This window comes from Pyricularia grisea, chromosome VII (genome assembly GCF_004355905.1).
Source record: "Pyricularia grisea strain NI907 chromosome VII, whole genome shotgun sequence".
NCBI lineage: Eukaryota > Fungi > Ascomycota > Sordariomycetes > Magnaporthales > Pyriculariaceae > Pyricularia > Pyricularia grisea.
Window position 1 is genome coordinate 1,958,701 of NC_044975.1, and position 27,492 is coordinate 1,986,192.

Here is a 27,492-nt window from a genome sequence, read left to right on the forward strand (position 1 = left end):
CTGTGTGGATCTTTTATACTATTGTCCTGCATGCAAGAAAACTGTTTCTTTTTTTTTTCCTTGTTGAAGCACAAGTCATGGACGAACCAGATATGTCCGATATTTCATCTTCACGTAGTTTGAGAAAACCCGAAAACGACAGCAGCTAGAACTGCCAACTATCAATCAACTTATGACTCGTAGTAGCGCCGAATCTGTGGGCTTTTTAAGTCCCACGGTGCAGAACCATGGAGTTCTCACGTTGTGGAGTCTAGACACCCGTTATAGACGAGTCCCGGATGATACTAGCGTAGGTACTATTCATAGCAAGTAACTTGTTTGGTTTTTTTTCTTTTCTTTTCATGATGGTAGTACTTTGTAGGAACCTCATGACGACTGGGTAAAGAGGAAGCACATCGGATAACCAGCGTCATGACTGGAGGGACTTACGACGCCCGGCTATGTTGACCAAAAGCATGCTACGTAAGCGCGTGGCTCTTGGTCAGGGTTTGCCGTGATAGTCAAATGCTGGCTCGCCCTTGTATGTCCATATCCCTCTATAAAGCCTGTCTCCCGGGTCTCCGGAACTTGAGAGTTACCGGAAGCCAAGGGAGAGGAAACAACACGAGATGTGAAGGATGTCATGAGCGACTGATCTTCCCGACCAGCACTGGCCTGCTCGGCCGGAAGTCGCCACTACCAGCTTACAAAACTGATGATCCGTTGCAGGTTGCCCAACTTCTTCTTCAGTGGCAAGCACTGGAGAAACCGGAGGAACAGCCTTATGGAGGGTTGGTTGGGGCCCCTCCTTTCTGGAAAAAATAAAACTTGCCCTGACCCGCCAGGATCAAGGGTATCAAGTCCGTTTCTTCCCGGAGCTGTAGAATAGATACCAAGGATGGTGGTACGGACTCTGTTGATTTTTGGGTTACATGCTGCCAAGGATGAAGATTCATCTGAAGGTTTGCGTCGACTGATAAACATGGCCCAAGGAAAGTTGATTAATGCGGGGGGAAAGTTCTTCGATGGCATTGGGCGATACCTATGATATACTTCCTAGTACCTATTCAGGAATATTAAGTCTTGGCTTATGTAAACAGTTTTGATTCATCATTGCTGGGCATCCAAACGACCACTGGCAGTGTGGATGTTGTGCGCCGATCAGGGATTCATCATAGCTCCCCAACGAAGTGAGGATGGCCTTGTTCAAGTGTCAACTCAAAGACTCCTGCTTGACAGACCATTCACTACATAGTAGTGTTCCCGCTAACAAGTATGACGACTTTCTTCGTAAAAGGGCAGAGGAAGGAGTCTACTCTGAACCTGGGCTACGAACTTTTACTAATACCTATTGCCACCATCCATACCTCGCCTGCCCTTTCATTTTTCTGTTAGAGGCAGTACGTATCCCTAGATGTCACGCAAAATCTTCCCTTTATAGATAGTCTTTCTATCAGTCTCGATGATTCACACCCGTCGCATGTATATTAAACCAAGCACGAAGCTTGATAGCAGTTCAAAAGCCGAGTCAAAGGATAGGAAACCGAAATAGAGGTAAAAGATACACTGGGTAAAAGCAAAAAAAACTGAATCGATCTGGACCCTCCAAGACTTTGTCTTTTTTTGTCAGTGGGTTTGGACTATTAGTTCAGCAATCGCAAAAAAAAAAAAAAAAAAAAAAAAAAAAAAAAAAAAAAAAAACCAAGCCCTGTTGTTTTGGTCTCAAGTCACTTACAGACACACCCCCCACCACCCGCAAAACCTATTTACAAAAAGAATGTTTTACTTCATCCTGATAGCTGGGTTGATGGCAGTCGATGGTTATCATCCTTCCGGTCAAATCAATATTGTCCATATCCCGAAGAATTAGGCCACAGTTGTTGGGAATCAAATCCGAAAGGATCTCTGCCGCGGTAGAGTATGTTGGTTAGTATGTTTTCCTGACTCTCTTTCACTCTCAAGTTGTGGTCGAACTATCGATAGCGAAAGCGCGCATATCGGAACTGGTTACCAGATCTAGTAATATGTTACGATGCAAGATTACAGTGGGTATGTGCATGTGTGTATGTGTGTATATGTGTGTGTGACCATTGGCCAGTTTTTAAACCCGAGATGTCATTCAATGTAGGTCATTCATGACAAAAAAGATCTAGCCGCGCGGGTACAGCCTGACGCTACTGCCTACCGCCAAGGTAGAAGGAATCGAGGGGGCGAGTTTTATCAAAAGTATTGACAATTTTGTGGCGAGAAAAACAAAAGAAGGATGGGGGCCAGAAACTTTGATCTCTGAATGCGTGTTACTTGCAAAGGAAAAAAAGGAAAAAAAAAAGAAAAAAAAAAAAGTGGGAACATGGCAAGACGGGTTCCAGCTTTTTGTGCATATTGGAAAGGACTGCGCCGCCTCGGGTTGAGCAACTGCGGTTAAACATGTTGACGAGCAGGGGCTGGGGTTGGGGCTTGGGCTTATGGGAAAGAGTGGGAAAAAGAATGATGACCTGCCTACCCGCCTCGGCCCCCCGTTGCAACCCTCACAAAGTCGGCAAGCCGGCTATCCCACCATTCTGACTTGGCAAGGCATCACCACCACAACGATAAGGCGATGCGCTGCCTTGTGTATCCGCCCGCGCCACCCTAACACGAAAGGAAAGGGCGCAGATAGTGGTCGAGGTAAAGAAAAAAAAAATCCGAGAAAATAAGACTGAAAGGGAACAGAAGAACCCCACATGATTTGCGCGGGCTGGCTACGGCACGGGCATGCGGCACAGCGAAAGGGGCTATTGATGTGTGGTCGCGTTCATGATGGCCCTTTTTTTTCTTGTTTTGTCGTGATCAAGATTGTTTAATTGAAGCTGCCTGCCTGTGACCGCTTGGGAGACCCCGAGGGGCGTCTTGCGCGGCAATCTTTAACCGCGCCGCCCCCATGTTGTGCTCCTATTAGAGCATCGAACCTCATATGGTCAGATTGTGCTACCATTGCCCTTTTGGCTTTTTCCATAATAATATCGGCTTGTATTTTTTTAATAGTAACTTCCCCAGACAAGAATCAATCAAACTCATCTATCTTTAACCTTTTTGGTCAGACATAAAAAAAAAAAACCCCCCAGAATCAGAACTTGATGTCATCCACGCAGGGAACCTTCAGCGTGACCGAGCTGGTTGGCATTGTCATAGGAACCACGGCAGCGGTACTCATCATCATATCAGTCATCTTGCTCTCCGTCATAAGGCGTAGGAGACGGAGGAGGGAAACGGCAGGCCTGGACTGGGGATATCAACCACAAAAATGGGAGGAGACACTGCCAAAGCAAACCCAAGCTGTCCCTATACCACACCAGGCGGTTATGCGACAGGCAACACCTCCGATGGACCTCTCGCCCATCTTCTCTCCGACCTCTGCACATAATCTAGAGGAGGCACTCCTCCGTGCCGAAAGGGTGAACAGTTACCCACAGCCAGAACTACAACCATATGAACATTCATATTCACATTCACAAACGGCATCACCGACCTCGCCAGTTCAATATAATAAACACCATCAACTCCCGGATCTTCCTGCTCCCATTACTATTCCTCTTCACCACCATAACCACCACCACCACCAACAACAACAACAACAGCAACAACAACAACAACAACAATACATCCGCAAAGAAACAGACTCCATCTCTCCCCAATCACCAACCTACTCATCCCCCCTCTCGCCGCAATACTCCTCCCCTCAACAACGCTTCGCACGCGCGACCACAACGTCCAACCCAGCCACCACCATCAGCAGGCAGTCCTCGACGAGGAGCAGCAGCCGGCGGGACTGGCCGCTGCGGCGCCAGGAGTCGTCGTCGTCGGGTGGTGGCTTCAGGAGGCTGTCGACTCTGAGCGGGCGGATACGCGGTGGCAGGCACAACAACGAGTCGCCGGCAGAGCTGTGGACAACGGCCAACGTGCCCGAGATGGACGACACGCAGACTCCGAGGCCAAAGGCGCCGTCCTTCTTCGAGAGCCCCGTGCTCGGCACCATCGGCCTGCACAACGTCAGCATAGTCAAGCCCAAGCAGAGCAAGGGGAGTTTACGGACGGGTTCTGCAAGGAGTCGTGTTTGATTTTCGTCTTTTATAATTAATATACATGATATTGGGGTTTTAGTCATGATTTATTTTTCTTATTTACTGGCTTGAGAAACCATCGGGACCAGATATATATATCTAGAGAAGGTCGATACAGATAATGACTGATTCCCCTGACCGCGCTTGGGTTGAGACCCGTGGGCGCAAGGTCCCATAATCAACACATATTACCACGATGCCTGACCACAACTGCCGCTTTGACATGCTGTTAGAGATATGTAAATTATACTTTGCATACAAGGTTCTGTCTACACATAGAACGAGTGACGATGTTCCAAAGTAGTCACCTACACGCTTCAGAATGGCAAGCAACTCCAAATAGTACAAATCCTCAACTCCTCAACCGACCAAGACAGATAATAACTTCATACCTCAGGAAGCGGCAAAAGGTTGCTCCCTTCCAACCTGCACACACACAAAAAGAGATCTGTGCACAGAGATACTCCCACGTTCGTCATGTCAAAAAAAAAAAAAAAAAAAAAAAAAAAAAAAAAAAAAAAAAAAAAACACCACTTACAACCACACGGGCGATATCGTCTGTGCGCCACGCGGCAAGTCTAGCGTAGGGCTGCCGCTGCATTGCATCAAAGAGCAGAAAATTAAAGAGAGAAGGGGGGAAACAGAAAAAAAAAACGCCCGAGGCAACGAGACAACCGCACAGGCCAGATGGGCTGCCGGCGACGGCGCCGATTTGTGGCACAAAGTGGCGGGCCGCCGGGGAAAAAAAAGGGGCCAAAATATAGAGACAGACAAAAAAAAAAAGGAACAGTCTGTGAACACGCGCGCGTGCGCGCGCAAATGAAAAAAAAGGGAACGATGTTCCGGCGCGGGTATAGCCTTCTAGTGTGGTTTGTGCATGCACGGTCGTTCAACTTTTTGTTCCTGCAGTCGTCCTTCTCGGAAAGGTGGGATACTCGGTAAACATGTCCTGCGGCCTGCGTGATAAAAACAAGTGATAATCTCTGTTCGCTCATGCTCAAAAAAAAAAACCAAAAACCTATACGGCAGACTGGGAACGGCGTTTGGCTCAGTTGCAATGTAAAACGACGATGCCATAATGATCATCCTCGACCAGATTCGACAGCATCGCGTCGCCTACAATCAACAACCAAACCCTGCTTCATCGAGATGCGTCTCCCAGGAGACAACCAAGCATGAATCAGGTAGGTAATCTAGTCTCCAATTTGGCATTGCCATCTGCGATACGATGGTCTGGCTGCAGGCACTTACACTGCACTGCATCAGATACGTACTCAGTCCCACATGGCCAAGCAGCCAAGTTCCATTCTCAAGTCTAGTCTCAAGTCATGATCTAATGCATTTCGATGACCACCACTCTTCCCCTATTTCCACCTGGACGAATGGCTTCCATGAACCAAAGGTGAGCAAGGTGAGGTCGTACCAAGAGGTTTCAAAAAGCCCACCTGTCCACGGTCGATTGATTAAGAATGACGCAGTGCAACCCTGATCACCCTATGTTCGACGCGCGTTAACGGGGGGGGGGGGGTTTGTGGTTTCTGACCGGCAAAAAAAGTCAAGGCACCAAGCGGCCGGCAGAATGACAAAACAAAAAGGGGCGTCGGCGAACGGCGTCGAACTCAACGGCTCTCCTGAAGCTATTGGCAAGAAAGGGACAAGATTCAATCGTCCGCCCATCTTGGACGCCGCGAGGAGGAAAAAAAAAGACAAAATCCTCCAGAGGCGCCAACTAGTCGAGCTAAAGGCAATCCTAGCTCCGCCTGTTCCCCCCGTCGCACCCGGTCGCCATATGTAGGTACATTCCTAGATCCGGGCGCCGTTCATTGATAGGAATGCTAACGCGGGCTAGGGCAGTCATCATTGGAACGCTTGTTCGCAACGTCGGGTTTAGCGGACTAATGCAGGTGGTTTGGTGTAATGACAATACCTAGGGAACCTCCCCGCCTGAAGCTCCTTCACGGGTTATTTGCCCCGGTTACAACTCGAGTCCAGGGTGTGAGACAAGCTTGCATGCCTCATTGTGGTATGGTATTTGGGTGTGTGTTACTTCTTACTTGATTGTGATGCCGAGGAGGAGCAATCCAGGTTGCCGAGGCGCGCTTTAGGAATTTTGTGGAAGACACCAAGAAATGACAGTTCCAAGGAACGCTTATCCCCTCTTCAGAATTCCCGACTTTTGCTTGGAAATGATTGCCCGAAATTGACGACCCAGAACTCCAAGGCCCAGGTGCGATGTCCTAGATGGGATGTGATAAGGAAGACTTTGGGGTTTCGTAGGGTCACAAACTTAATCTACCTACAATCGGTGTATACAAGTTGTATCCTTTGCTTAAGCTGGCAAGGAATATTTTCATGCATCGGGGCTCAGAAGCTGCTATAATGGGCTTGCCGAGCCCCCCCGACTGCATGTTCAACGGCAGGCGGCAGGGTTCGCATCACCGTCATCCGCCTGTCAGTTCTCAGGGCAAGACGCTTGCCTCAGACCACGGCGCCACTGCGCCTCATCTGTTGAGCCGCATCCCGCTACAGGCATCAACTTCTGCATGAAGCTTTTGGGGGATGGCTCAGGGTCAGTGGGCAGAAAATGTGGCTTTGCGGAGAAGGAGAGTGAGACCTAAGACGGTGCCGGCTGGGGCTTGACGCCTAGGTAGGTTGTTCAACGAATGGATAGGGAAAAGGCCCTGGCATTCGGCGCTCGGCAGAGGCGTCTCAAGTGCAGATGTGTGAGAGGTATCAGTCTTAACAGTAATTGTTTCCGGATACAAGCCCACCAGTTAGGTATAGCCATGTGTTTCCGGGATGCCGGTCCCCAACATGCATTCAGAGGGGAAAGCAGGTCGTTGTCTTGATGCTCCCATCCATCATCACTTACGGTAAAATATCGACCATGATTCGAGTTTCAGTGCAACACCACCAGCTGGTTATCAATATCTGTGATACCTGCTCGCAGTGAATCCGGTTCGGCCGGACAGTTGCAGTTGTATTGTACGAGAGCAAGCTCCAAAGAGCAGTACCACAGACTTAAGGTGAAAGGGAATGGGTAGCTTGGCGGAGCAGCGGGAATCTAAGGGCCTCTTCAGCTCCTGGCGGTGGCGCAGCTAGTGCCGTGCCAAATTATTAATTTGTCTTGAGTGTCGTGTAACCCAACGAATGATGACGGTACTGGTCGATCAAGTTCGGTCTAGCAACATCCTGGCTGCATTGTCCTAGGCCACGCTATGTGGTGCTAATGTTAGTGTCATCTTTTTGGTTTCTTAGTTTTCTTGCAACTGCGGTCCACTCCGAGGGGCTTTAGGACTTGATTGCTGTTCTTTTGTTTATTTTTCTTCTTCTTTTTTCCCATTTGGTTGCTTCTGAAGTCCCTCACCGGTGAACTTGTTTCGCCTCCTCCAATCTTGTTCGAGAGTTTCTTCTGCGTGTTTCTTATGGTAAACTGCATCAATCCGACAAGTTGGGCATTGCAAGCGAACGGAACGGAATCTGCGGAAGACGGTGAAAGCAAAGCAAACAAGGGATCGACCCCATCCGACGTGTCAACCTTGTACATCATGTGTAAAAAGAATTACAAAAAAAAAGATCTCATAAAAAGCATAGGAGACATCAAATCTCCATTCGGAAACTAAGAAGCCTATCACGAGTCTCGTAGAACTTTGGCACTCACGGCGTGTGGCACCAGGACGGGTTATGGGGGCCTAACTCTACCTGGTACATAGCTCTGGTTCCCCTCTCATGTAGGCACGCGGCGACAACTATAACGAAAGGGGTTTTGGGTGACCTGACTGTGTCGGCAAGGGCGCCGAGCGGGCTGGACGCCACCAGCGATCACTTTCGGCTGCTGCCATGTCCTGCGGAGAAAGGCTTGGGGGTGGGAGAAACCAGCCCCCAACAGGGTGGTATCCGGGCAGATCCTCAGCGGCATCTTCTTGAAGTGGAATGTTCTTCATCGTCGTGTCTAGGAGGAATAGGAATCAAAATCGCCAAACAGAGAAACGCAAGGCTGCCATGTATGTGTGTGAAACGGAGGATTCAGATCTCCTCCAGAACACAACATTTGAGCACCATATGTCCGGAGGTATTAGAAGTCGTCGGGTCTGGACTCCTTCATGATTGCCCTGAAAGTCTACTATTCCGAGCAGGTGTCGTTTTTAGTGCTTGGTCTCGTGAGGGCCTGCGGTCTTTTGCGTTGACTTACTTGAACCTTGTTTTTTTTTTTTTTTTTTTTTTTTTGGTCATCACCGTAGTATTGTGAGGGCTGCCCAGTCGCGAAAATAAATCACAAGAGAGGGTTGCCAAGAGGCGGCTCGTTCTCGCGAGTTTCGCTCATTCGAAAAAAAAATAAGAAAATAAAATAGTAAATAATAATAATACTAACTCGGCGGCGACCAACACACCAAATCCAGGTTGCTCGGTGCCGGAATCTAAAATTGCTGAGATGGGTGGGGTGGGTTAGGCAGGTGGATGGAAAGGGAGAACAATCGAGGTCAACACTTCCAAGCCACTAGGCCAGCAAGTGCCATGCTGCGTAACATTGAGGAATATGGTTAATAAGGCATATGATTGGCCCATTTTGTTTGTGTCATATTGTCATGAACAAGTATGATGCTTGAAACTGCATAAGGTATTGTTGTAGAAAAAGTTTCTGCAAGCAGAAGCAATTGGCGGGGTGTGCATAGCAACTCCGCTTGTGATGAACATGATTACGTGTAGGCGGTAAGTAGGTAGGTAGGTATGTGTCTCTGCATCTTATGCCGCGTTAGAGATCGCGGATGTGCCCTATCTGGGTAAGAAAGCGGGATCTTTATCAAGGTTGTTGCCAAGAAAAGCGGTAGGTAGATAAGTGTGCGTGTAGTGTAGGGAGTAGATGAGATGGATGATGATCAAGTACTTCGTACAGTATGGAGAGCAAAGGCGCGTTTGGGATCACGGTCTCCTTACCAACCGGAATGCCCACAGTCGAGACATGGTTCGTGCGACAGCGGAGAAGCTGTGTAACCACGGACAGACTCAATGTAGGTACCTGGCCACTGTTGCCTGGGGATGGCAGTGAAATCCACTTGGCCGCTTGAGATGGCCCCCAAAAAAAAGGCGTGAAAGAAAGAGAGAGGATTGATCAAGGATAATACCTACCTAATTACGTTCAAGTTGGCCGTGCCGTGGTAAAGTCGTGCGGGCATGAACCAGGGGATTAACACGTGCGGTGCAGCTGGGGTAGTAGTACCACTTTTAGGCGGCCGGAGAGTTGCGTGAAGTAACTCAGGGGCCCTGGAAAACACGACTGAACGGGACAGAGTCCTCAAGGCATCGATAGAAAGAAAGGGAAGGATAAAACGAAGAGATTCAGGGACTAAGGAGGTATTGTGACCTGTAACAGTATGTACAAAGTTTGTCTTCTCGGTCTAAAAAGGTTTTCACGGAGAAGCCAAGGTAAGTAGGCTTGGTAAGGTAGATTCGGTAGGTAACATGTTAGGTTAGGTTGTTAGGTAGGTGGGTACTTACTTTCCTTACCTACCTAAGGTAGTCTAGGCCTCAATTCTCGCCCAACCCAAGCCGTCTGGGATAATTAATGGCTGCTCGTCATAGAATCTCAGTTGCAGGGTTGTGTGCTAGTGACTAAAAAAGAAGAAAAAGACAAGTCGATCCGATTCGCGCACAGATGTTCGTCCCGATATGAAGTGGGGCGGAAATACGGTATTGACCCCACATCCGGCAAATCAGAACCGTGTGGAGCTGTTCAAGTAGGTAGGTAGTGCTACTAACTGTATGTAGTATAGGTCTGTTCCTACCCTATAGGAACACCAGGTATTATCACAGAAGGTGCCTCACGGGCTCCAAGGTAATATGGAAGGTACTCAAAGTACCTGAGCTTCATCACTTAGGTGGGGTGGGCTGCATCGATCGGGGCCTACTGTACAGTGCAACTACCGATAATTCTGGAAGTAGATCACATCAGTACGGAGTATAGGCCCCAAGGTCTTCCACTAAAGATGCATGCAGTCCGTGATCATCACAATTATCAATGCGCAAATTATGTATATCATTTTCTTGGTAATTGCAAGGGATTCAAGTACGAGATAACAAAGTAAGTTGTAGTCGAGAATAGTCAGGTTAGGGTGCAGCGTGGAAGATTCCCCGACGATCAGAAGTAAACATTTTGGGTATGGAAGATTGGAAAGGTACCAAGTATAGCACAATGTTCTTATTAAAGGAAAATATGGAGTCTGGCTGGAAGGTAATATCCGAATTACGTCTACAGCTGGTGGTCTGCTAGCATATCACCTTTCTTATTGTTTTTTTAGGTGCAAACAACACACAGACGAAGAAAGAAGGGTTCTCTTTTGTCCCCACTCTCTCCATTTCTATCGCGCACTCAAGCACAGTAACAACATTGTCAATAGCTAATAATGAAAGCTTGGCAAGGTAAGGGTATTTAAAAGATTTTTAAAACAAAACTTACTTTTTTCAGCTCCTCCCCCAATTGCAACCTCAACAAACCACACCCACCCCGTTTTCCGAAGCACGCCAAACACACGCCCCCCTACCTTTGCCAAGAGAAAAACACCCATCCACGTCCGAACCTGGATTACATTACGATTTTGATGAGCAGGGGTCCTCACAGAGACCTCAGGACGGTGGCACACTCAAACAATCACAAACCCTGCCCCTCTCCTTCAGCTCCTCCTATCATTTCACGTCTCTCGCCTCACCGATCGATTGCTTTTTTGGGGGGAAAAAGAACAAGAGAGATCCAGAAAAGCTCAGGATGCGGCTGCCCATGGGTGGCTTGGATGCTTCACTGGCAATCTTTTCGCAGTCAATCAGTGACAGACGGACGGGCGCTAATCTTTGCTTACTCTCCTCCCTCCAAGCGTGCCCAATGCACTTACGGAGTACGTTACCTGCCTCTCCATATGAGCGAACCCAGGGCCCCTAGACTAGCTTGTCCGAGCTGTCACCCCAAGGTTAGGTACCCTACCTACCTTGCCTAGGTAGCAAGGTAGGTAAGGTAGTTAATACTTACTTGTCTGTCTCGCTAGAATAGCCACCGGACAGCGGGGCTCACTCGGGCCAGGAACATGGTACATCTAAGCTTGCCTTTATCCCCTTGTTATGCACTGTTCCTTGCTACCTGGACAGGTCTAAGGTCGCCATGGCTGGCTGTCACTCTTGTGTGGCGCATCCATGCTAGAGTTTAGTTTACCCTCCATACCTGCTTCTCCTTCTGGGCCAGATCAGACAGTACCTACGGAACACATAGCTACAGTACGCAGGCTGGTGGTCGGGGGAGAAAAAGCATTCAGAGCAAGCCAGGGACTCCCACTCGCCCAAAGAGCATGGACATCGCGTTCATCAAGGTGGCAGCAGACAAGCAATTTGGTTCATCCTGTCACGTTGCAAAGGCTGGCTTGGCTGCCATCTCATCTCGCTGCGAGCCCCAGTACCGAGTCTGTGGTGCGGCAGATGCTCGGTTAAGGCGTCAGCTAAATGACATCGTCCGAGCGATTGGGTCGCCCTCGACATGGGACAAAACATCCCACAAAACATGTAAGCAAGCAGCCTTACTGCCAGCCTTCTATTATTATTATTTTGTCCATCATCTTCTTCGCCATAACCTCCTATCAAACGCTGGAGAACTGTATCCCTAATGAACGCCTCCGATGCATGGGGTTGGTTTTTTAAATCCCAGGACAAACCGTGAATGTGTGTCTTTGATCTGGCCAAAATGTTTTAAGCATGCCCCTGCACTTGACCTGCCGGCAATCATCATGTGTTCATCTGCCAGTGAAAGCCAACAAGCAAGTCACTCTTCATCCCCCAATTGCCTCTTTGGCATGCTAAGTATGTATACTGTACCGTACGGACCACGAAGAAAAGGAGCCAGGAAGATCCTGTCTAGTTTCCTCTTCTCTTTAAGCATGACGACGGACAAACAAGCTGAAGCAAGAAGGAGGGAAAACACGCAGAAGAAAAGCAAAAGTAAGTCGAAACATTCCCGTGGCGGCAGCAACCCAAATGCCACGGCACCTACCCACTGTAGGTACCTACTGTGTCCGGTACCCCTGCCCCCCTGCATTCCCTTGCTTTCAGAAAGATTGAGACCTTGCTCACTCCCATTCAGCCCATCGACACTAAAAAGGACCTGGTCTTCGTTTAGTGCCAATCACGCTTGGTAAACGTACCCCACCGCGGCAAAAAAGGCCGAACTACTGCTCCAGTAATCTTCTCCCTCGATGTACGTACCATCCGGCAAGACTCGTCGTCTTTCCCCTCGTAGCTGCTGCTCTAGGTAGACGGTACTCGATCCAACAAACACTCGAGGCATGCAGTTATCACGAGCGGTCCCCTAGTTTCGTTCAACTTCAACTTGGCAAATCGTCTCAACATCTTGTTCCAGGGTCAGGATTGCATGAGGGTCTTCTCGGCAAATCACTGTCCCTGTAATTTTCTTTTGCTTTATTCCAACAGAACAGTCCAGTGCTGTCCATCTTACGCATGGGGTAGCTGATACTTAGGGCGCTAGCCATAACACATACCTATAATCATAAAGCTCGTGGTGGCGGGCTTTGAGGACAAGGGAACCACGTCCAGATCTCTGTCTAGGGTGGGCACTTTCCAACCTAGACGGGGGGGTTTAAGCTGTGTTGCCCATTCTTCTTAATCACTTGCGATACCATCCTTGTGCCGGACACGTCTTTTTCTGCTGAGATGTAGGTAAGAGCGAATTTACACACCCTCAGGACGGCCGAACCAGTTCACCCTAACAAGAAAACCTACTCCCAGCTTGGAGACCGGCGGTATCCTGGAGCGAGAAGGTTGATAAGTACGCTAGGCCGAGCGTACCAACCGACGGCGTCTTGTCTTTCCTGCTCTAAATCCAGACTTCACTCATTCAAAGACGGCCCTGCGCCACTTTTGGACGACATAACCTCAATGAGATCGCTCGTTGCTTCAACGGGAACCATCTAACCCTTACCTCGTCTGCGGCATTACGCACACGCCCGGAGGATCACCAGCTCTTGATCAACACAACAACACCACTACCACTACTACTACAACTATTACTACTACTACTACTACCACCACCACCACCACCACCACTACCATCATTGCCGGATACCATTCCCAAGGGCTGTCAGGTCCAGAGTCTTCTTGTTGACAGCAACGTCCAACGTCCAACGTCCAACCATATATAAGAGGAGGCTGCCGCCTCTTTTCCGCCTCGTCCCACGCCTCGCACACCAACTGGTTCTCCACATCCACCGTCGCGACGCCCTGGCTTCAGTCTGGGACCGTTGTGTCTGAAGTCGCCTTGCCATATCTTACAACCCAAATAATGCAGCAGTCAACCTACCAGGGCCACCGGCCCCAGGCGAACTACTACTCCATTCCCCCCGGCGCCAGCAGGAGTACCGGAGAAGACACGGGGGTTCCTCTTTCCTCGGCGCCGTACGGAATGCACGGAGGTATCTCGTCTATGCTTTCTTCCAACGGAGGAGGCGACAGCAGCAGTATGGGGTCAAACCAAGCATCACTAGCATCACAGTTGCCATCAACCATGCCAACATCAAACTCTCATCTGCCGCCCCTGCCGACCTTATCACACCTGTCTCCTCAAATCACCACGCCTTTGCCGCAAAACCCGTCATCTCTAAACCACCACGCTGCCGTTTCGCAGGTATCCGAGACGTCCCACAGCTCGTCGCCAGAGACCTACCGCCAGCCGAGTTACTCTTCCTACAACGGCAGCCATGCATCTTCATACTCAGGAAATTCCAATTTCCCGAGCAGCCACGCCCCGGCATCTTCACTGCGGTCGCCACCGTCTACTTCGGAAATCTCACGAGCCCCATCAGTTCTACCGACGGCACAATCACACCTCCTGTCGCCATCTCCAATGGCGCCGAATTACACATACTCGCGGGGGCCTGCCCAACCCTCGCAGAACCAATATCACTACCAACCACAAATGATGACACCGACCGCGGGCCATACGTACGGCGCATCATCGATGATGGGCCACATGGTTTACCATCCGGGATTCCCGCCGCAGCATGCTATCTATCCGCACCCGCCTTCTGACAAGTCAAACTCTGCGCGACCATTCAAGTGCAGCACATGCTCGGTGGCGTTCAACCGGAATCATGACCTCAAGCGTCACACGCGCATTCACTTATCGGTCAAGCCTTTTCCATGCAAGTCGTGCGACAAAGCTTTCTCCAGGAAAGACGCGCTGAAGGTTAGTTTAAGTTTGTGGGCGGAAACAATATATTCAGTCCATCTACATTTTCTGCAGGAGACCGAACCAGACTGACTTTTCTCTCCTTATTTCTTTTAGCGGCACCGACTTGTCAAAGGCTGCGAGGCAGAACCCGAAAGCAAGAGCAACACTGAGGAAAAGTCGCCGCCCCAATCTAAGCGGGACTCGGAGTCGAGGAGCGTCAGTACTGAGCTTTCGCCGCACTCGATAGCCCCTCCGGTATACAGCTTGAAAGGCGACTACCCGTACATGAAGCAGGATGCCTACATCAAGCATGAGTCTTTCATCAAGACCGAGTGAGTTTTGGGTTTTACGAGGTTTTTTTTTATTCATAGTTCTGGCTGCATGCACTCATTGTGGGCGTTTTTGGTTGCCTTAAAAAGCATGGGCATTGGTGATCATGGAAAGAAAGGCAAGTGTCTTGCTGGGGATTTCATACAGGATTTTTGGGTTTCTTGCATGTGGTCTGTGATCTGTTTTTTTTTTTTCTGATTCATTTCTCTTATATTTCCTCACTATTCTTTTTGCATTTTCACTCTTGGATCTGTTGACGCAGTACGAGCTGCTACTGGATCGGTTCGTCGGGACCGCGGCCTTTTTGCCTTGTTTTGACCCCAACGTTGCTCGGCAGCTCTGCTGCTTCACGTTCTCTCGAGATACCCTACGATCAGTTTATTGTTCATCATTCAGTTTTTTTGTACTTTCTGCATGATTATCCTGTTATGCAAGATCATATTTTTTGATCCCATTATATGCTATCTGTCCAAGTTCATATGCCATAGGCTACCCCTTGGCATTTACCTAATATGTCACTATTATTCGCCACCACACCAGTGATCTTGAGCATCGAGATAGGCTGCAGAAGATTTACCTACTATATCAAGGCGATGGCAAAACATTCATCAGGATTCTGAAGCGGTGAATAAACTTTGGCTTATGTGTCAAAAGGAAAACAAAATAATAAGAAAAAAAAATATAAACTTGTCAATTTGGCCACCTGGATATAGTATACATCAACACGACATGACCAAGCTCGATTGCGTACGTACATCACGGCACACACTCGCCCTTATGGCTTGATCCTGCAGGGCCAGTTCACACTTTTGACCATTCGGGCAAAGAGGTAAGCCACTACTGGTATCTCAATGTACAAGAAAGATTTAACCTTAACCTTTAGCAAAAAGCCATTTCCACACACATAGAGCGGGAAAAAAAAAGACTGTACTTTGCCACCAGTGCCAGGTCCAGGCCGTACGGTCCCCCGTCCTCTCCAACCACATGGCTGGCGAACACAAAACCAACAGAAAAAGCAATATGAAAAGAAGATTTACATGGCCATGGCTTTCGCATGTGAGCGCTGGCATTGGGCCGCAATGCTGCTCTTCCCGCTCCTGGAACACCCCGCCAAAAAAAGCAGGCTTTTTTTTCTATTTCTCTATTTCTGATCGTTATACCCGTCTGACGGCAGGTCGCGGCTCGAAGTTTTTGCGGTGACCATGTGCGTGTGTATATGTATGTCTCATATTTTCTTTCTTTGTTGAGTAGTGGGGGGTGTGCGGTTTGAACGCACCCTCCCATTCCCTCTCTACTCTTTTATTTTTTCTTATTTTATTTGTCCCACCTCCCGAAATTTATCGACAGAATGGATAATCCTTCAAGGAGGTCGGTTGAGGTGTTCGTGTGGGGACAGGGGTTTGAAGGAAACACGGCTCGGAGTTGGCGGTGTGGACAAGTTGTGAGACATACATCTTCTTGTTTTCTTTTCTTGTCGCGAGAATCAGGACGGCATCGTTTTGTTGCATCAGACCCCCTCCCTGGGGAAAGCCTTGCTAAACCATGCATGATAACAAAAACAACGACAACAAACAACTCTCTCTGAGAATAGTCGGGCGGGGCGTGAATTGCCAGTGATCAATAGACACCCCGAATACCTACTGGCAGGAGCAAAAAAAAGAATCAAGAACCGAAACAAAGATATCCCCAACAACAACAACTGGTCTTTTCCATCACAAGGAGTTGGTACCCTGAGGTGGTTGTTAAGCCAAGACCAGCCCAGCCCAGATTTGCAGGCGGATATTCGCGCACACCTTTTGCTCTGCCGCTGAGCAGAAACCCCCACACATGCGGCCCTGAGAGGATGCTCAGCCCTTTTGTGCCCCCCGCTTTCCTTCCTTGCCTTCCTTTCGTCAAGGTGTGGGTGGTATATATGTATTTTCTATTCTCGCCTTGCCTGCGGTATATTGCAAGCAAGGTGTGTCTCTTCCGAAAATACGGGACCGAGACAACCCAAATGCAACAAAGGGCGCAGCGAGCCGTGAACCTCCTCAATATACCTATTTTAGTATTTTAATGAGAGGTTCGGCACATATAACCCCCCCGGAGGGATTCATTGGTCATGCTAAACATGCAAGCTGACTGCCGACTACCATTTCCCCTCTCTTGGAAGGATCGAGGACCCGGTTCATCAGGAGACTGTTGGTTCAGGAGGGTAGGGTGGGATTTGATATGCTTCAAAATAAAAATATAAAAAAAAGATATTTCGTGACCAACTAGCCAAGGCATAGACTGTAACAACGGAAGAACCCGAAGCTGTGGTCGGCGATCGCTTATCTTCCGGTCGGGGCTGTATGTAGAGCTGAAATCACTCGGAACAGGGTTGTGATTTCGACTACTCCAGATTTAGACGGAGCATGGGGGGCGGCCAAGACAGACCAAGGCCCTTGAACCGATATATAGATATATGGAAAAAATTGAATTTGGTCATCAATTATTCTCAATAAAGAAATGCAACGGGTAATATTTGGTAGTCAATATTTAAAACCTGTTCAGCTTGGTCTTGGTCTTGTCAGCCTCCACATTCCCACGCTCATCCGGTCGCACTCATGACTGCGAAGGGTATAAGCACTAGACCAAATGGATTTACTCTGTGCGTATCAATATCGGGCCCTAAAACAATGGCAGGTTTGCTGGTGAATCTATATATGAAAATGGAAAAGACGCAAGAAAAACAAATAAGAAGGGGAGAAAAAAAAACATATTTTGGGCATCGATGGGTCCATACGGGAGTTGAACTGGCGGGACTGGAGCAGGAGGTTTGTGACAAACCTACTTTTCACATGCCTAGGAACACCATCTCTGCATCAGCCTAGAATGGGTAATGCCGAACTAGGCGAGTGGAGAATATATGCTAAATAGATTCGGCAGCAATATAGGAGGACCATGGCTTGCATCCCTTGTATGAGCCTTTCTATATATATATCTTTGCAGCCGAAGCTCTAATCCTTTGACCTCAATGCTTGCATGTTAGCTGAGTATAGACAAGACCCCTCCAAAATAGCAGTTATCCCTAATTTTCCGATATTTTAATCCAGCTACTTCAACGCTCAGTGAAGCGAAAGTGCGAAGGTCAGAAGCGAGTAACATGGTCAGAGTCGACCACAAGACAAAAACTCATGGTTCGTGAGACTGACGACTCACAGGTCACACTGGTTCTTTGATTGTGACACAACTGCCCCTGCTTCGTTCAAATGAGAGTTTGGGGGTTCAAGTACAAGGCTAAGGGAGAATGAAGCAGCGTCATGGGCTGGAGTCCATTTGCGTTTAAGAGGACTGCAGGCACTTGATAGAACAGGCCACGACCAAAAGAACCATGGAAATCAATAATGATAATGAACAAAGCAGCTGTTGATACTTCTAATATGCTCCTAGCGAAGCGATTGCTTTGCCTTGCATGTGACAAGATGCGTTCAGTAGCTACTCAAGGTTTTGATCTTGTCAACATGTGGTCGTGAATATCACTTGATAGCAAAACTTTGCGACGTCGCATTAGAATTTTCAAACATTGCAACAAGTCTTTGTACGAAAGTGAGATGGTCCAAGGAATATGCTGCGTCCGCTGAAGTTATAGAAATAGCCTTTTGTTCCTGATATAATCCAAGGCTGTGGAACTGGGGCCGCTGATACAGGTGGTAGCCTTCATCGCAATAGAAAATTGTGTTGGAAAATCCCTTCACCCGGGTGTCATATGAAGCGATGTTCCCGGGCAAGGAGCAATATAATGCTGAAGCCATTTGGCGAACTTGGGAACAAAACTCAGACAGGAGCATGCCGATTTGCTGCTGCCAAGCAACCCCTATCAGGTCTGGACTGGTCTGACAGAACCGAGGTCTGTGAGAACAGCACAAACTTTCCCTTTTGGGCCTCATGCTCCACCCGCAGGGGAAACCGATGTGCTTTAAGGTATCAAAGGGCTGCAAATAAATACCTTGGGAAAGGATCCCCGATTCTGAGATACAGGGCATGTAAAAGATCATCGCAAAATGTCAAATACCTAGAGTAAAACCGATTAAGTCTGGCTGAAAAAATGTGCCGAACAGGATTTACCATGATCGAGTAGAAGAAACAAGCTCACTATTGAATCAAAAAATAAAATAAAAAATAAAACATAAACTGCTCAGTTCGGCCGGAGTTCGAAACAGACTTCGGAAGGACGCAAGACCCGACGGTCGGCGAATAAATCCGGATCTTATTGGCAGGTTTTATGTTGCAGTCGTTTCATCGCCGACGTAATCTAGAGGGGATAGCCAGGGAAGGATTTAACAACTAGGGAGGGTATGCACTCTGGCAGTCAGGGCCCCGCAGGTCATGGGTTGTCGAGGAAGTCTTTTGATGAGGTCTTTTGAGGCAAAAAGGACTGAAGACAGATGATAAGAAACGGACTTCAGACTTGCAACCAGCAACAAGCCCGAAATCCGTCTGGAATATACTCTGATACTGCCTGCAGCTGTGGTTTGTCCTTGTGGCCAAACGATGGAAGTTCCAGTCAAAGTGTGAAGCATGTGGCTTTTTCAAGATACAAGAGTAACAAAAGAGAAGCGAAAGAATTTTACCATGTTGATTTCGACTTGCTTTGCCAGTTTTGCTTGCTAATTGCAATTTTTCCTTCCACGACTTTTGTCGGTTTCAAGACAACGTCTCCGTGCGCCACCCACGAGGATAAAAACAGAAAGTCTGATGTCTGCATTTTGGCGCAGGCTGATGGTGTGGTGCCTGGGGAAGGATGCGTTCGGAATAAGCTTGGCATCAATGCTTGTTCTGATATGTATCAGTCGCCTATCAGTGAGCGGCGACCAGGACCTTGTGACTTTTTGACTGTTCTAGGTAAAAGGTAATTTATTATGGGTGCTCCGTAGCTAGGTTGGTTAGGTATCGCAGGTTGTGCATGTGCGTTGGCGCAACCTCGCTCGTCGTGGTGGGACGATAGTGTTTGCGTGTATTTTGTTCCTCGCAGAAAGCATCCTTCTTTCTGGACGAGTTGCCGAATCATTTTAGGATTACGTTTGTTTTGCGCAAAACAATTGATTTTTTTTTTTTTCATTTTGTGGGGACACCTAGAGCCCAGGTATGTACTGTAAATGTTACACGCAATGGGATTTGACGCGTCTTGATGGTGGCTGTGTTGGTGCTCAGTTGAAGAAATGTGATGCAAGGGCGACGATGGTCGGGAATTGAATGGACAAGCCGCGGTTTGTTTGCGGTGCCACCACCGCACCGCATTACTTGCTCGACGAGCGCAAACCCGCTCACTGGTCTGTCTGCACCTCGCCTCGTGGGTGAGCACTTTTTTTTTCCAGGCTAGTCGTGTAGATAGGTAGGTTGGTAGGTACCTTCTTTAATGCCCGGCGAGGCCCGATAGATAAGGTACCTAAGGTACCTTCTTGGATAAACGCTGCTGGTACTCAGGCCTTCCCCGGCTTGTACCTTTAATTAATTTGATTAAACCATCCCTCCATGCCTACCGTCCCAAAACAAACGGTTTTTACATTCCCAACTGCAGCAAGGCATTCTTTTTTTTTTTTTTTTTTTTTTTATCTCCAACCCAGGCGCCCGTCCGTCACGGTTATACAACTTTCTTTTTGCCTTTCCATACTAGACCTAGACCGGGGTTTGTTACGAATTACGATTGGCGATTTTAAGCTACAACGTGAACAGAAACGAAGCTACCAAGAGAAGCAAGTCAAACTCCTTCCTTGGACCCCGGACTAAGATCGCGACGGAGGTTGTTTCGCTCCAACCACCGCAAACTTGCTCAACCGACCACCCCGGTCACCCCCACAGCTAGTTGCGACCTGGACTGAAAGTCACCATAAAATAACCTCTGATTCATCCCACACCTAGAGGATCTAGTTCCTACAGTTCTTGTTCATTCCGACAACCCTACACCCGTTCCTTCTTATCCCTCCATCTACAATCCTCAGCCCGTGCAAGTCGCGACGGCCAACAATCCGGTTCACAAATCTAGCTCATTACTCAAAAAAGACAAGCCAAAAAACTCATTATAATCAACAAAGATGATCTTCCCGAGGCACGGCGATGAAAACCACGGCGGCGCCACCACGAGCGCTGCTACCATGGACAGCAACATGTCCGGCATGAACATGTCGGGTGACACCAGCGGGTCTAGCAGCGACTCCAGCAGCAGCATGTCGATGACGATGATGTCGGTCTTCCAGACCGACCGCGACACCCCCCTCTACTCGACTGCGTGGACCCCGAAAAACGCAGCAGGATATGCCGGCACCATCATCTTCATTATTCTCCTTGCCATGACCTTCCGCGGACTGCTTGCCGTCAAGGCCAAGATGGAGGCGCGCTGGCTCGATGCCGAGCTCAACCGCCGCTACGTCGTCGTCAACGGAAAGCAGCCAATGGCCGAGCGCGCCAGTCAAGACTCGCTTGCCAAGCAAATGGTCCTTTCGGAGAATGGGCGTGAGGAACAGGTCATGGTTGTGGCTAAGAAGACGTCCATTGCCAGACCGTGGAGGTTCTCTGTCGACCCCATCCGTGCAGTCCTAGACACAGTCATCGCTGGCGTTGGCTACCTCCTGTACGTATCCACCACCTCCTGGCTTCATGTTGATGGGTAGTCATCATATGATATGAACGTGTTTACTAACTTTTAATTATCGACCTACAGCATGTTGGCTGTCATGACAATGAACGTCGGCTACTTCCTGGCTGTCCTCGCTGGCGTCTTCCTTGGCTCGCTGGCCGTCGGCCGCTTCGCCACCAGCTCAGAGCACTGAGTGGTCAGTGTCTTGCTGGTTCAGGACTCGAGAAGGAAATGTTAAAAGGTCAAAAGAGGAAATGAATGACTATCGAAGATTTGAAGGATAATGAAGCGGGCGTTTTTGGTTTTGGAATATGGGTGGATATAGTGTCTCCGATACCTAACATTGTGGTCTTTTTTTCTGTTCTTGCTGTTTTTTTGTCCAACCCAAGGGGTCTTCCGCCACTCATTTTTACACAGTCCTCGAAAACCCCGTTCACTCTTTACAGGATACCAAAATTTGGCTGGCACCCGGCCGCAGTGAGTGCTGTCTGTCTGCCCACGTATGTTGGTGTGTTGGGGCTTCAATGACCTGACAACCTCGACCTGCTTCGCACTTGTGTGGGTGGCTACTCGCAAGCTCCCAGGTAAGGTAGTATCGTAAGTTAACTTTGGGAGGAAATAGGCGTACTGGACTACTAATGGGGGAAACCTTCTCAAACATGCTCACAAAATTTCCTAATTTGGTGCTAGACCCCCCGGTTCTAGTCTAGACCGCCCCACTCTTTTATTGCTTAAACACACCCGTGTCCACCCAATCGACCCAGGCTTGCCAGGCAAACCAGGTTGCCCGGGTCAGGTAGGTCAAGGGACTTGACGTCGTGTGTCTACAGGCCGACTAAGCCATTGCTAATAATCACTTGTCTGGCAAGTGCGTACGTACTGTACTGTACATGACCTAATGTCGCCGACTTGCGCGAAACCCGCGACTTTTTTTTTTTTTTTTTTTTTTCTCAAAAAAGGGAAGCCGTGTGTTTGACTATTTAATTATGCGCTTTATTTCTTGTCTTGTTCAACGAGATATTGTCGATTATTTGTCGGGGTTTCAAGTTTTATTACTCCTACGAGCAGCTTATTATCCCTAGGTACAATACCTTTACCACGTCTGGTTGTGATCGGGGGTTCCGTCAACAGCTGCAGCCGTCAATTAATTGGAGACAGGACGGACATTTTCAGCCCTGTGCTCTCCACTATCGTGCTCGATCTGGAAACTGCAAGCAATTTGCACCCATCAACGCCATACATACATTACCCTGCACGCTGCATGTGCTGCTGGCATGGCTTTTCAAATCGCATCGCGGAGTAGAAACATATCTATCTAATAATGGAAAATCACACATAGATGTTTTTTTTTTATATATATATTTCCTTGCTACTCAAGAACATTTGCAGTACCTAATATCTCTCCGACTGATACACGCACGCTGTTTAATTGAACTACCTACCCGAATCACGTCCCTTGTCCATTGTCTCCTTATTTTTTTTTTCCCCCCTCCCTTTTGTTATCAAGGCTTGCTGCATGAGTACACGCAACATTGCTCAATACAGTATGAGCGCTAAAAAGCTAGGGTCAGGCTAGGACGATTGAGAATGGAGCAAACACAAAAAAAAATAAAAATAAAAATACTCGGGGAACTTGCACGATGATAACCTGTTAGAGTGCTGGAACGTTCCAGACAGGCCCAAACCGAGATCATGTTTCCCCCGCCGCAAGATGTGCCCTCTTCTTTCGTCTAAGCTACTCTGGAGAGAGTTTCTATCGGTCAAAGCAGTCTCGAATACCAACGAGTGCTCTGTAGGCTTTCCTGACACGCTGCAGTTTTACTACCAAGCCATCGGACTGCATGCACCGTATCGTCTCCGGGAAAAGGGGACCGCAAGATTACGCCGCCAGTTTGATTTCTTCCTCTTGTTTTCCTTGCAGCAGGTACTCTCCTCATCGACCAGGCTCCACATCCCAAATCAGCCCGCGAAGCACTCGACGACTTTTTTTTGGGAGGGCAGGTTGCTTATTCCGGGACTCTGTATATCCCTCCCCGGCTGCCATGTAGGATTGCTTCTTGTATCCCCATGGCCAAGGGCACGCTTTTTGTGGTCGCACAGCCGCGGGAAGCTACTGATAAATGACTACTGGCTGAGCCTACGCATGCAGAATTCCAGCTTTCGAAAACAACATCATCATGCTTGTGTGATCGAGTCTTCCTGCTTTCCTTCCCACAACAAAAAAGGAAGCAATCTTATTTTGGTGATATGAAGCTGGTTTGAACTGTTTAAACCAAGACCTCCGTAGCCTAAATCAACCGGAATGTCATCTCTCACCCCGAGCTTTGAATGCTTTGGTTACTAGCACTGTGTTGGTAACACAAGAATAAGAAGAAGAAAAGAAAAAGACCACCCGTGAAGCTCGTACTTGACCCCCCAGTGTCGAAAGAAAGCGGCGATTTGAGACGAAGGCAGTGTGACGTCGCCAGGGCGGGCGGATGATTTGCACTCCCACCCCCAGAAGCTGTGCTGCTTTTGGTTTTTTTTTGTTCTTTTTTTTTTTTTTTTTTTTTTTTTTTTTTTTTTTCTGCTGTGCAGCCACAATTCCCGAATATAGCCTAGGCCAGCTAAGGATCCAGACCACCAAAATTAACTTACCCCAAGATCTTGGGGGGAGGAAGGGCTGCCGCTAGTCCAACTAGGGAACGAGCTGGGCGATGATAACCTTGTTGAGCTACATGAAATCTGAGATGACATGGAGAGCACGGGGTACATACACGCGTCTTTGACCTGACTGACTGGCATCTTGGCAATAGGTAGTACAAAAAGAAACCATACAGGTACAAAACTAGATACTTCCCGACACTCTGTCTGCTTTCCGTGTGACTTTCTCTTGAAGAGCAATATCTATTTATGTCTATGTGGTGAGCTGGTATCGCAATTCCCTCACAGTGTATCCAAGATAAAGCAACGAATCAAACGGGGGAGAAATAAATAAACAGCACGGTCACAGCTTGGGTCGCCTCTTTTGTAGCCAATCTATTATCTTTTTTTAACGCTCGGATGCCGCCTGGCCAGTGTGTACGAGACGCCATCAGAAAGCCGCCAAGTCGGCTAGGCACATATTAGCCAAACGGGAGCTAACGTCGGGAGCTTGGGCCTCCAACGGAGCTGGAGAAGGAGTCGTTGCGCTGTCGTCATCGCTTTGGTACCATCAGTAAGTACCATCATGGTGTGAGCTTGTATGTCTAGAGAATGGAAGGTTACAAGTAGGAGGAAGACATTGAGGCTATAAACAACTTCAGTCAAGACCGTCAGGAGCCCGCTCTTATCTAAAGCAGTCAATCCATTTAGGAAGAGTATTGCAATTGCCAATCATTTCTTGTGTATATCGTTACTAGCACCACCGCAGTTCTGCACCATATGTTCCCATAATCCTCCACGTAAGGGAAACCAACAAACAAAGTAGTGTAAGGAGAAAGGTTTGAGGAAGCATAAGGAGCAAGAAGAATTGGAAAGGAGTTGTCCGACAAAATCTCAAAACACCGCAACCTGCACTCCGCCGGACGCCTAAACCAAGAAGAATGGGTAACAATTAAACCGATCTGTGATCAATGCCTTCCGAGTTCACCACCCCTGCTTCCAAATTTTGGCAGGCTTTTCAATCGCTCAACATGGAAAAGTTGAAGCTGCAGAAGATGCTGTCGTCTTTGCCAAAAAGTCAAGAGCTCCTTATGGGAACCCAGATCGGGAACATCGGTGCCACCAAAATGATATGTATAGGGGAAAGCCTTCACTGACCGACGCGGAAGAGGAATGGGTGGTAGCGTGGTCAAAACTGAGTGGCTGAATGGTATATACCGGGGGTTGTGGCGGCAGTGAAAAAGGAGTATTGTTCATAGGACTGCTAAGAATAGTGCCACCACTGAATAAACGCCAAAGGCCGACGAAACTGTATGAATTTATTACCAAAGAAGCCATCATCAATACCATGATGTCCCGGAGAATGCGAAATCGACTACGTGACGTCTCATAAATGCATGAGTGGGGTATCGGTATCGGTATTCGGAGGCGCAACGCAAATTTTCGTAGACGGAAAGCAGCAACGCGCATTCCAACTCATGACTGGTGAGAGCTGTGTTGCGGCATACCCGACTGAGGTGGCATACCGTATTGCGGCCCTCCCCTCTGAACATAGCTTTGGTAGGCCATCGCTGACGGGTCCATGCCTACATTTGGCATGTTGTATTGCGGCATGCCATGCGGGTTGTGCTGCGATGGGATGCCGGGTGCGCGGCTTTGTGGCGGGGGAATGTTGGATGCCGGCTCCTCGGGCGAGTCAACTTGGCCATCGTCGACACCATTCTCGTTGCCAGCGCTAGGTTCTGGCGCATTTAGGCATGCCTAAGCTCAGCACATGTCAGTATCAGGTCAAGTTGCTGCTTGCTGGCTGGACCTGGTCGCCCAGAAACTTTTATCACGCGTCTCATTCAGCAAAAAACGCGATAGGGTCATGCATACCTGGATCAGGTTCTTGCCCTCGGCCTTGGTTACCAGTGGCTGGAGCTTGGGCGTTGTGAAGGTGTAGACCAAACCGGTCTCGGAAACAACCAGTAGTAGAACTTGGGTGCCAGTGAGGACGGATAGCTCATAAGCCTATGATGCCGAGACGATCGTTAGTAGATGATGCAAGATGTGTGATTGAATGTTGAGTGCGTCTAGGTTTTCAGTTGCGATTGAGAAGGGCGAGGATAGGCGCGTCACGGAGCAAGTGCAGTAAATACGTGGGGCAGCCGTTGAAAGGCAGTTAATATGGATGTTCAACGAACCTTCTTCATGATACCGGCCTTGCGTTTGGAGAAGGTGATGTGGCGACGCGACTTGTCATTGATGAACTTGATTTCAATCTTGCGGCGTTCGCGGCCGCCCTTCTCGTCGTCGTCGTCATCATCATCGGGGGCGCTTTGGCGTGCGCGCTTAATGCCTCGGTTTTCTTGGGCAGCAGAATTGCCGTTGCCGACCGAGTGCGCATCCTCAAGCTCGGTGGGTGAGGTCTGGTCGTGCTGGTCCGTGATCTCGGCCATTTTGTTTTTGTTTATGCTTTTTGTGTTCTTTAATTAATTTCTTGTTTTGTTTTTTAATCGAGTTGCCGGGCTGGCACGATGCGTTGGTCGCGAAAAAGGCAAATTGGTGGAGTTGCTCTTTTGAGAGGTTGGTGCCGACGCTCTAGACTGGATCTGGCTTTTGGGGCGGAGAGAGTTGCCTTGTCGCAGAACCTGGTTGGGCGTTGTGCGGCGGCGATTGAAGAAGCACGCGTGGTCCGAGTGTTCTTGCTTGATTGAGCCTGGTGCGAGCCGCTCGACCAGAAGAGGCAATTCAAGCTGTTATTCTGGCGGTCCAAGGCTGCAGTGCCGTTGTGGGCGGACAAAGTAAAAGCAAACGAAACCCGACGGTTCCTGCAGAGGAAAAATTCAAATGCAGCAAACGTTGAGGTGCGAAAACGAGCCAAGTGGCAGGAGATGTGGTAATTTTCCTACTCGAAAGAGAGGTGGAAAAAATAGGCAGGAAGAAAAAAACAATAATAATAAATAACAAAGATTTGACGTGAGTAGGGGAGACCGGAAAGGTGGGAAGGCGGTTTGGTCAGGGTTCCTGTTTTAGGAAGTAGATTGATGGACAAGGTAATGTGGCTCGCTCAATCAGTGCCAATTGACGCGCGCGCGCGCTGAAAGTAGCAGCAGTAAATTGTTGTTGAACTGGCGCACTTCACTTGTATATGGTCAACTTTGTGATCCTGAGAATACCAACGGCTCGAGAAATTTCAAGCTTGTTGGGTCACGAATTCGTTGTGTGCAAAAGGGAGCTGTGTACTCAGTAGGAAAAACCCTCGACTGGATCAGGTTAAGCTTGGGGCGGAACTGCAGTTTGCGTTGAAAGAGTAGCACGGCCTGGCGGGACACCACTTATCGCAAGCGGGAAAGGATAAAAAAAAAAAAAAAAAAAAAAAAAAAAAAGCCAGAAGGGGTGAGGAGGGGTGGCGGTCTTGCAGTCTTGGGAAAGTGCGAGACTGAGGGCTGGACCGACCCCGTGGAAGGCAGACAAGGGGAAATGGGGATCTATCTGGCACGGCCAAAGTGTGCAGGAGCAGGCCCAATAGAAACCGCGCTAAAGCAGTCCCCCGCACTCTTTAGAGCAGGCAAGGGAGTTAGGTACATATCCCTCAGTGCAAGAAGCACTGTATACACACACACAATCCCCGCGTCGGCACGGAATTCGCACATCGGCCT

General features: G+C 48.6%; 8 protein-coding genes across 8 annotated transcripts; 5 read left to right on the top strand and 3 right to left on the bottom strand.

Moving 5' to 3' along the window:
• Positions 1-3,095: 3,095 nt before the first annotated feature.
• On the top strand, positions 3,096-4,076 carry PgNI_10600 (uncharacterized protein; the record flags this gene model as incomplete). The annotated part of the gene is made up of 1 exon (XM_031130573.1): positions 3,096-4,076. One exon carries the CDS (start codon positions 3,096-3,098, stop codon positions 4,074-4,076), a length of 981 nt encoding a protein of 326 aa, XP_030980427.1.
• Positions 4,077-5,606: 1,530 nt separating this feature from the next.
• On the top strand, positions 5,607-6,341 carry PgNI_10601 (uncharacterized protein). The gene is made up of 2 exons (XM_031130574.1): positions 5,607-5,870; positions 5,929-6,341. The coding sequence occupies exons 1-2, from the start codon at positions 5,659-5,661 to the stop codon at positions 6,008-6,010; spliced, it is 294 nt and encodes a 97-aa protein (XP_030980278.1). The 5' UTR covers positions 5,607-5,658; the 3' UTR covers positions 6,011-6,341.
• Positions 6,342-6,531: 190 nt separating this feature from the next.
• Positions 6,532-6,867, bottom strand: PgNI_10602 (uncharacterized protein; the record flags this gene model as incomplete). The annotated part of the gene is made up of 2 exons (XM_031130575.1): positions 6,532-6,630; positions 6,823-6,867. 2 exons carry the CDS (start codon positions 6,865-6,867, stop codon positions 6,532-6,534), a joined length of 144 nt encoding a protein of 47 aa, XP_030980279.1.
• Positions 6,868-9,022: 2,155 nt separating this feature from the next.
• PgNI_10603 (uncharacterized protein) lies at positions 9,023-9,145 on the top strand (the record flags this gene model as incomplete). Its single annotated transcript, XM_031130576.1, has 1 exon — positions 9,023-9,145. One exon carries the CDS (start codon positions 9,023-9,025, stop codon positions 9,143-9,145), a length of 123 nt encoding a protein of 40 aa, XP_030979952.1.
• A 2,573-nt stretch (positions 9,146-11,718) lies between these two features.
• PgNI_10604 (uncharacterized protein) lies at positions 11,719-13,393 on the bottom strand (the record flags this gene model as incomplete). Its single annotated transcript, XM_031130577.1, has 5 exons — positions 11,719-11,783; positions 12,123-12,221; positions 12,611-12,694; positions 12,852-12,940; positions 13,338-13,393. The coding sequence occupies 5 exons, from the start codon at positions 13,391-13,393 to the stop codon at positions 11,719-11,721; spliced, it is 393 nt and encodes a 130-aa protein (XP_030979953.1).
• Positions 13,394-13,410: 17 nt separating this feature from the next.
• Positions 13,411-15,049, top strand: PgNI_10605 (uncharacterized protein; the record flags this gene model as incomplete). The annotated part of the gene is made up of 2 exons (XM_031130578.1): positions 13,411-14,313; positions 14,413-15,049. 2 exons carry the CDS (start codon positions 13,411-13,413, stop codon positions 14,632-14,634), a joined length of 1,125 nt encoding a protein of 374 aa, XP_030979954.1. The 3' UTR covers positions 14,635-15,049.
• Positions 15,050-20,128: 5,079 nt separating this feature from the next.
• PgNI_10606 (uncharacterized protein) lies at positions 20,129-21,723 on the top strand. The gene is made up of 2 exons (XM_031130579.1): positions 20,129-21,220; positions 21,311-21,723. The coding sequence occupies exons 1-2, from the start codon at positions 20,685-20,687 to the stop codon at positions 21,417-21,419; spliced, it is 645 nt and encodes a 214-aa protein (XP_030980431.1). The 5' UTR covers positions 20,129-20,684; the 3' UTR covers positions 21,420-21,723.
• Positions 21,724-24,527: 2,804 nt separating this feature from the next.
• On the bottom strand, positions 24,528-27,179 carry PgNI_10607 (uncharacterized protein). The gene is made up of 3 exons (XM_031130580.1): positions 26,035-27,179; positions 25,727-25,861; positions 24,528-25,609 (listed from the first exon to the last, which is right to left on the bottom strand). The coding sequence occupies exons 1-3, from the start codon at positions 26,287-26,289 to the stop codon at positions 25,325-25,327; spliced, it is 675 nt and encodes a 224-aa protein (XP_030980432.1). The 5' UTR covers positions 26,290-27,179; the 3' UTR covers positions 24,528-25,324.
• Positions 27,180-27,492: the final 313 nt, after the last annotated feature.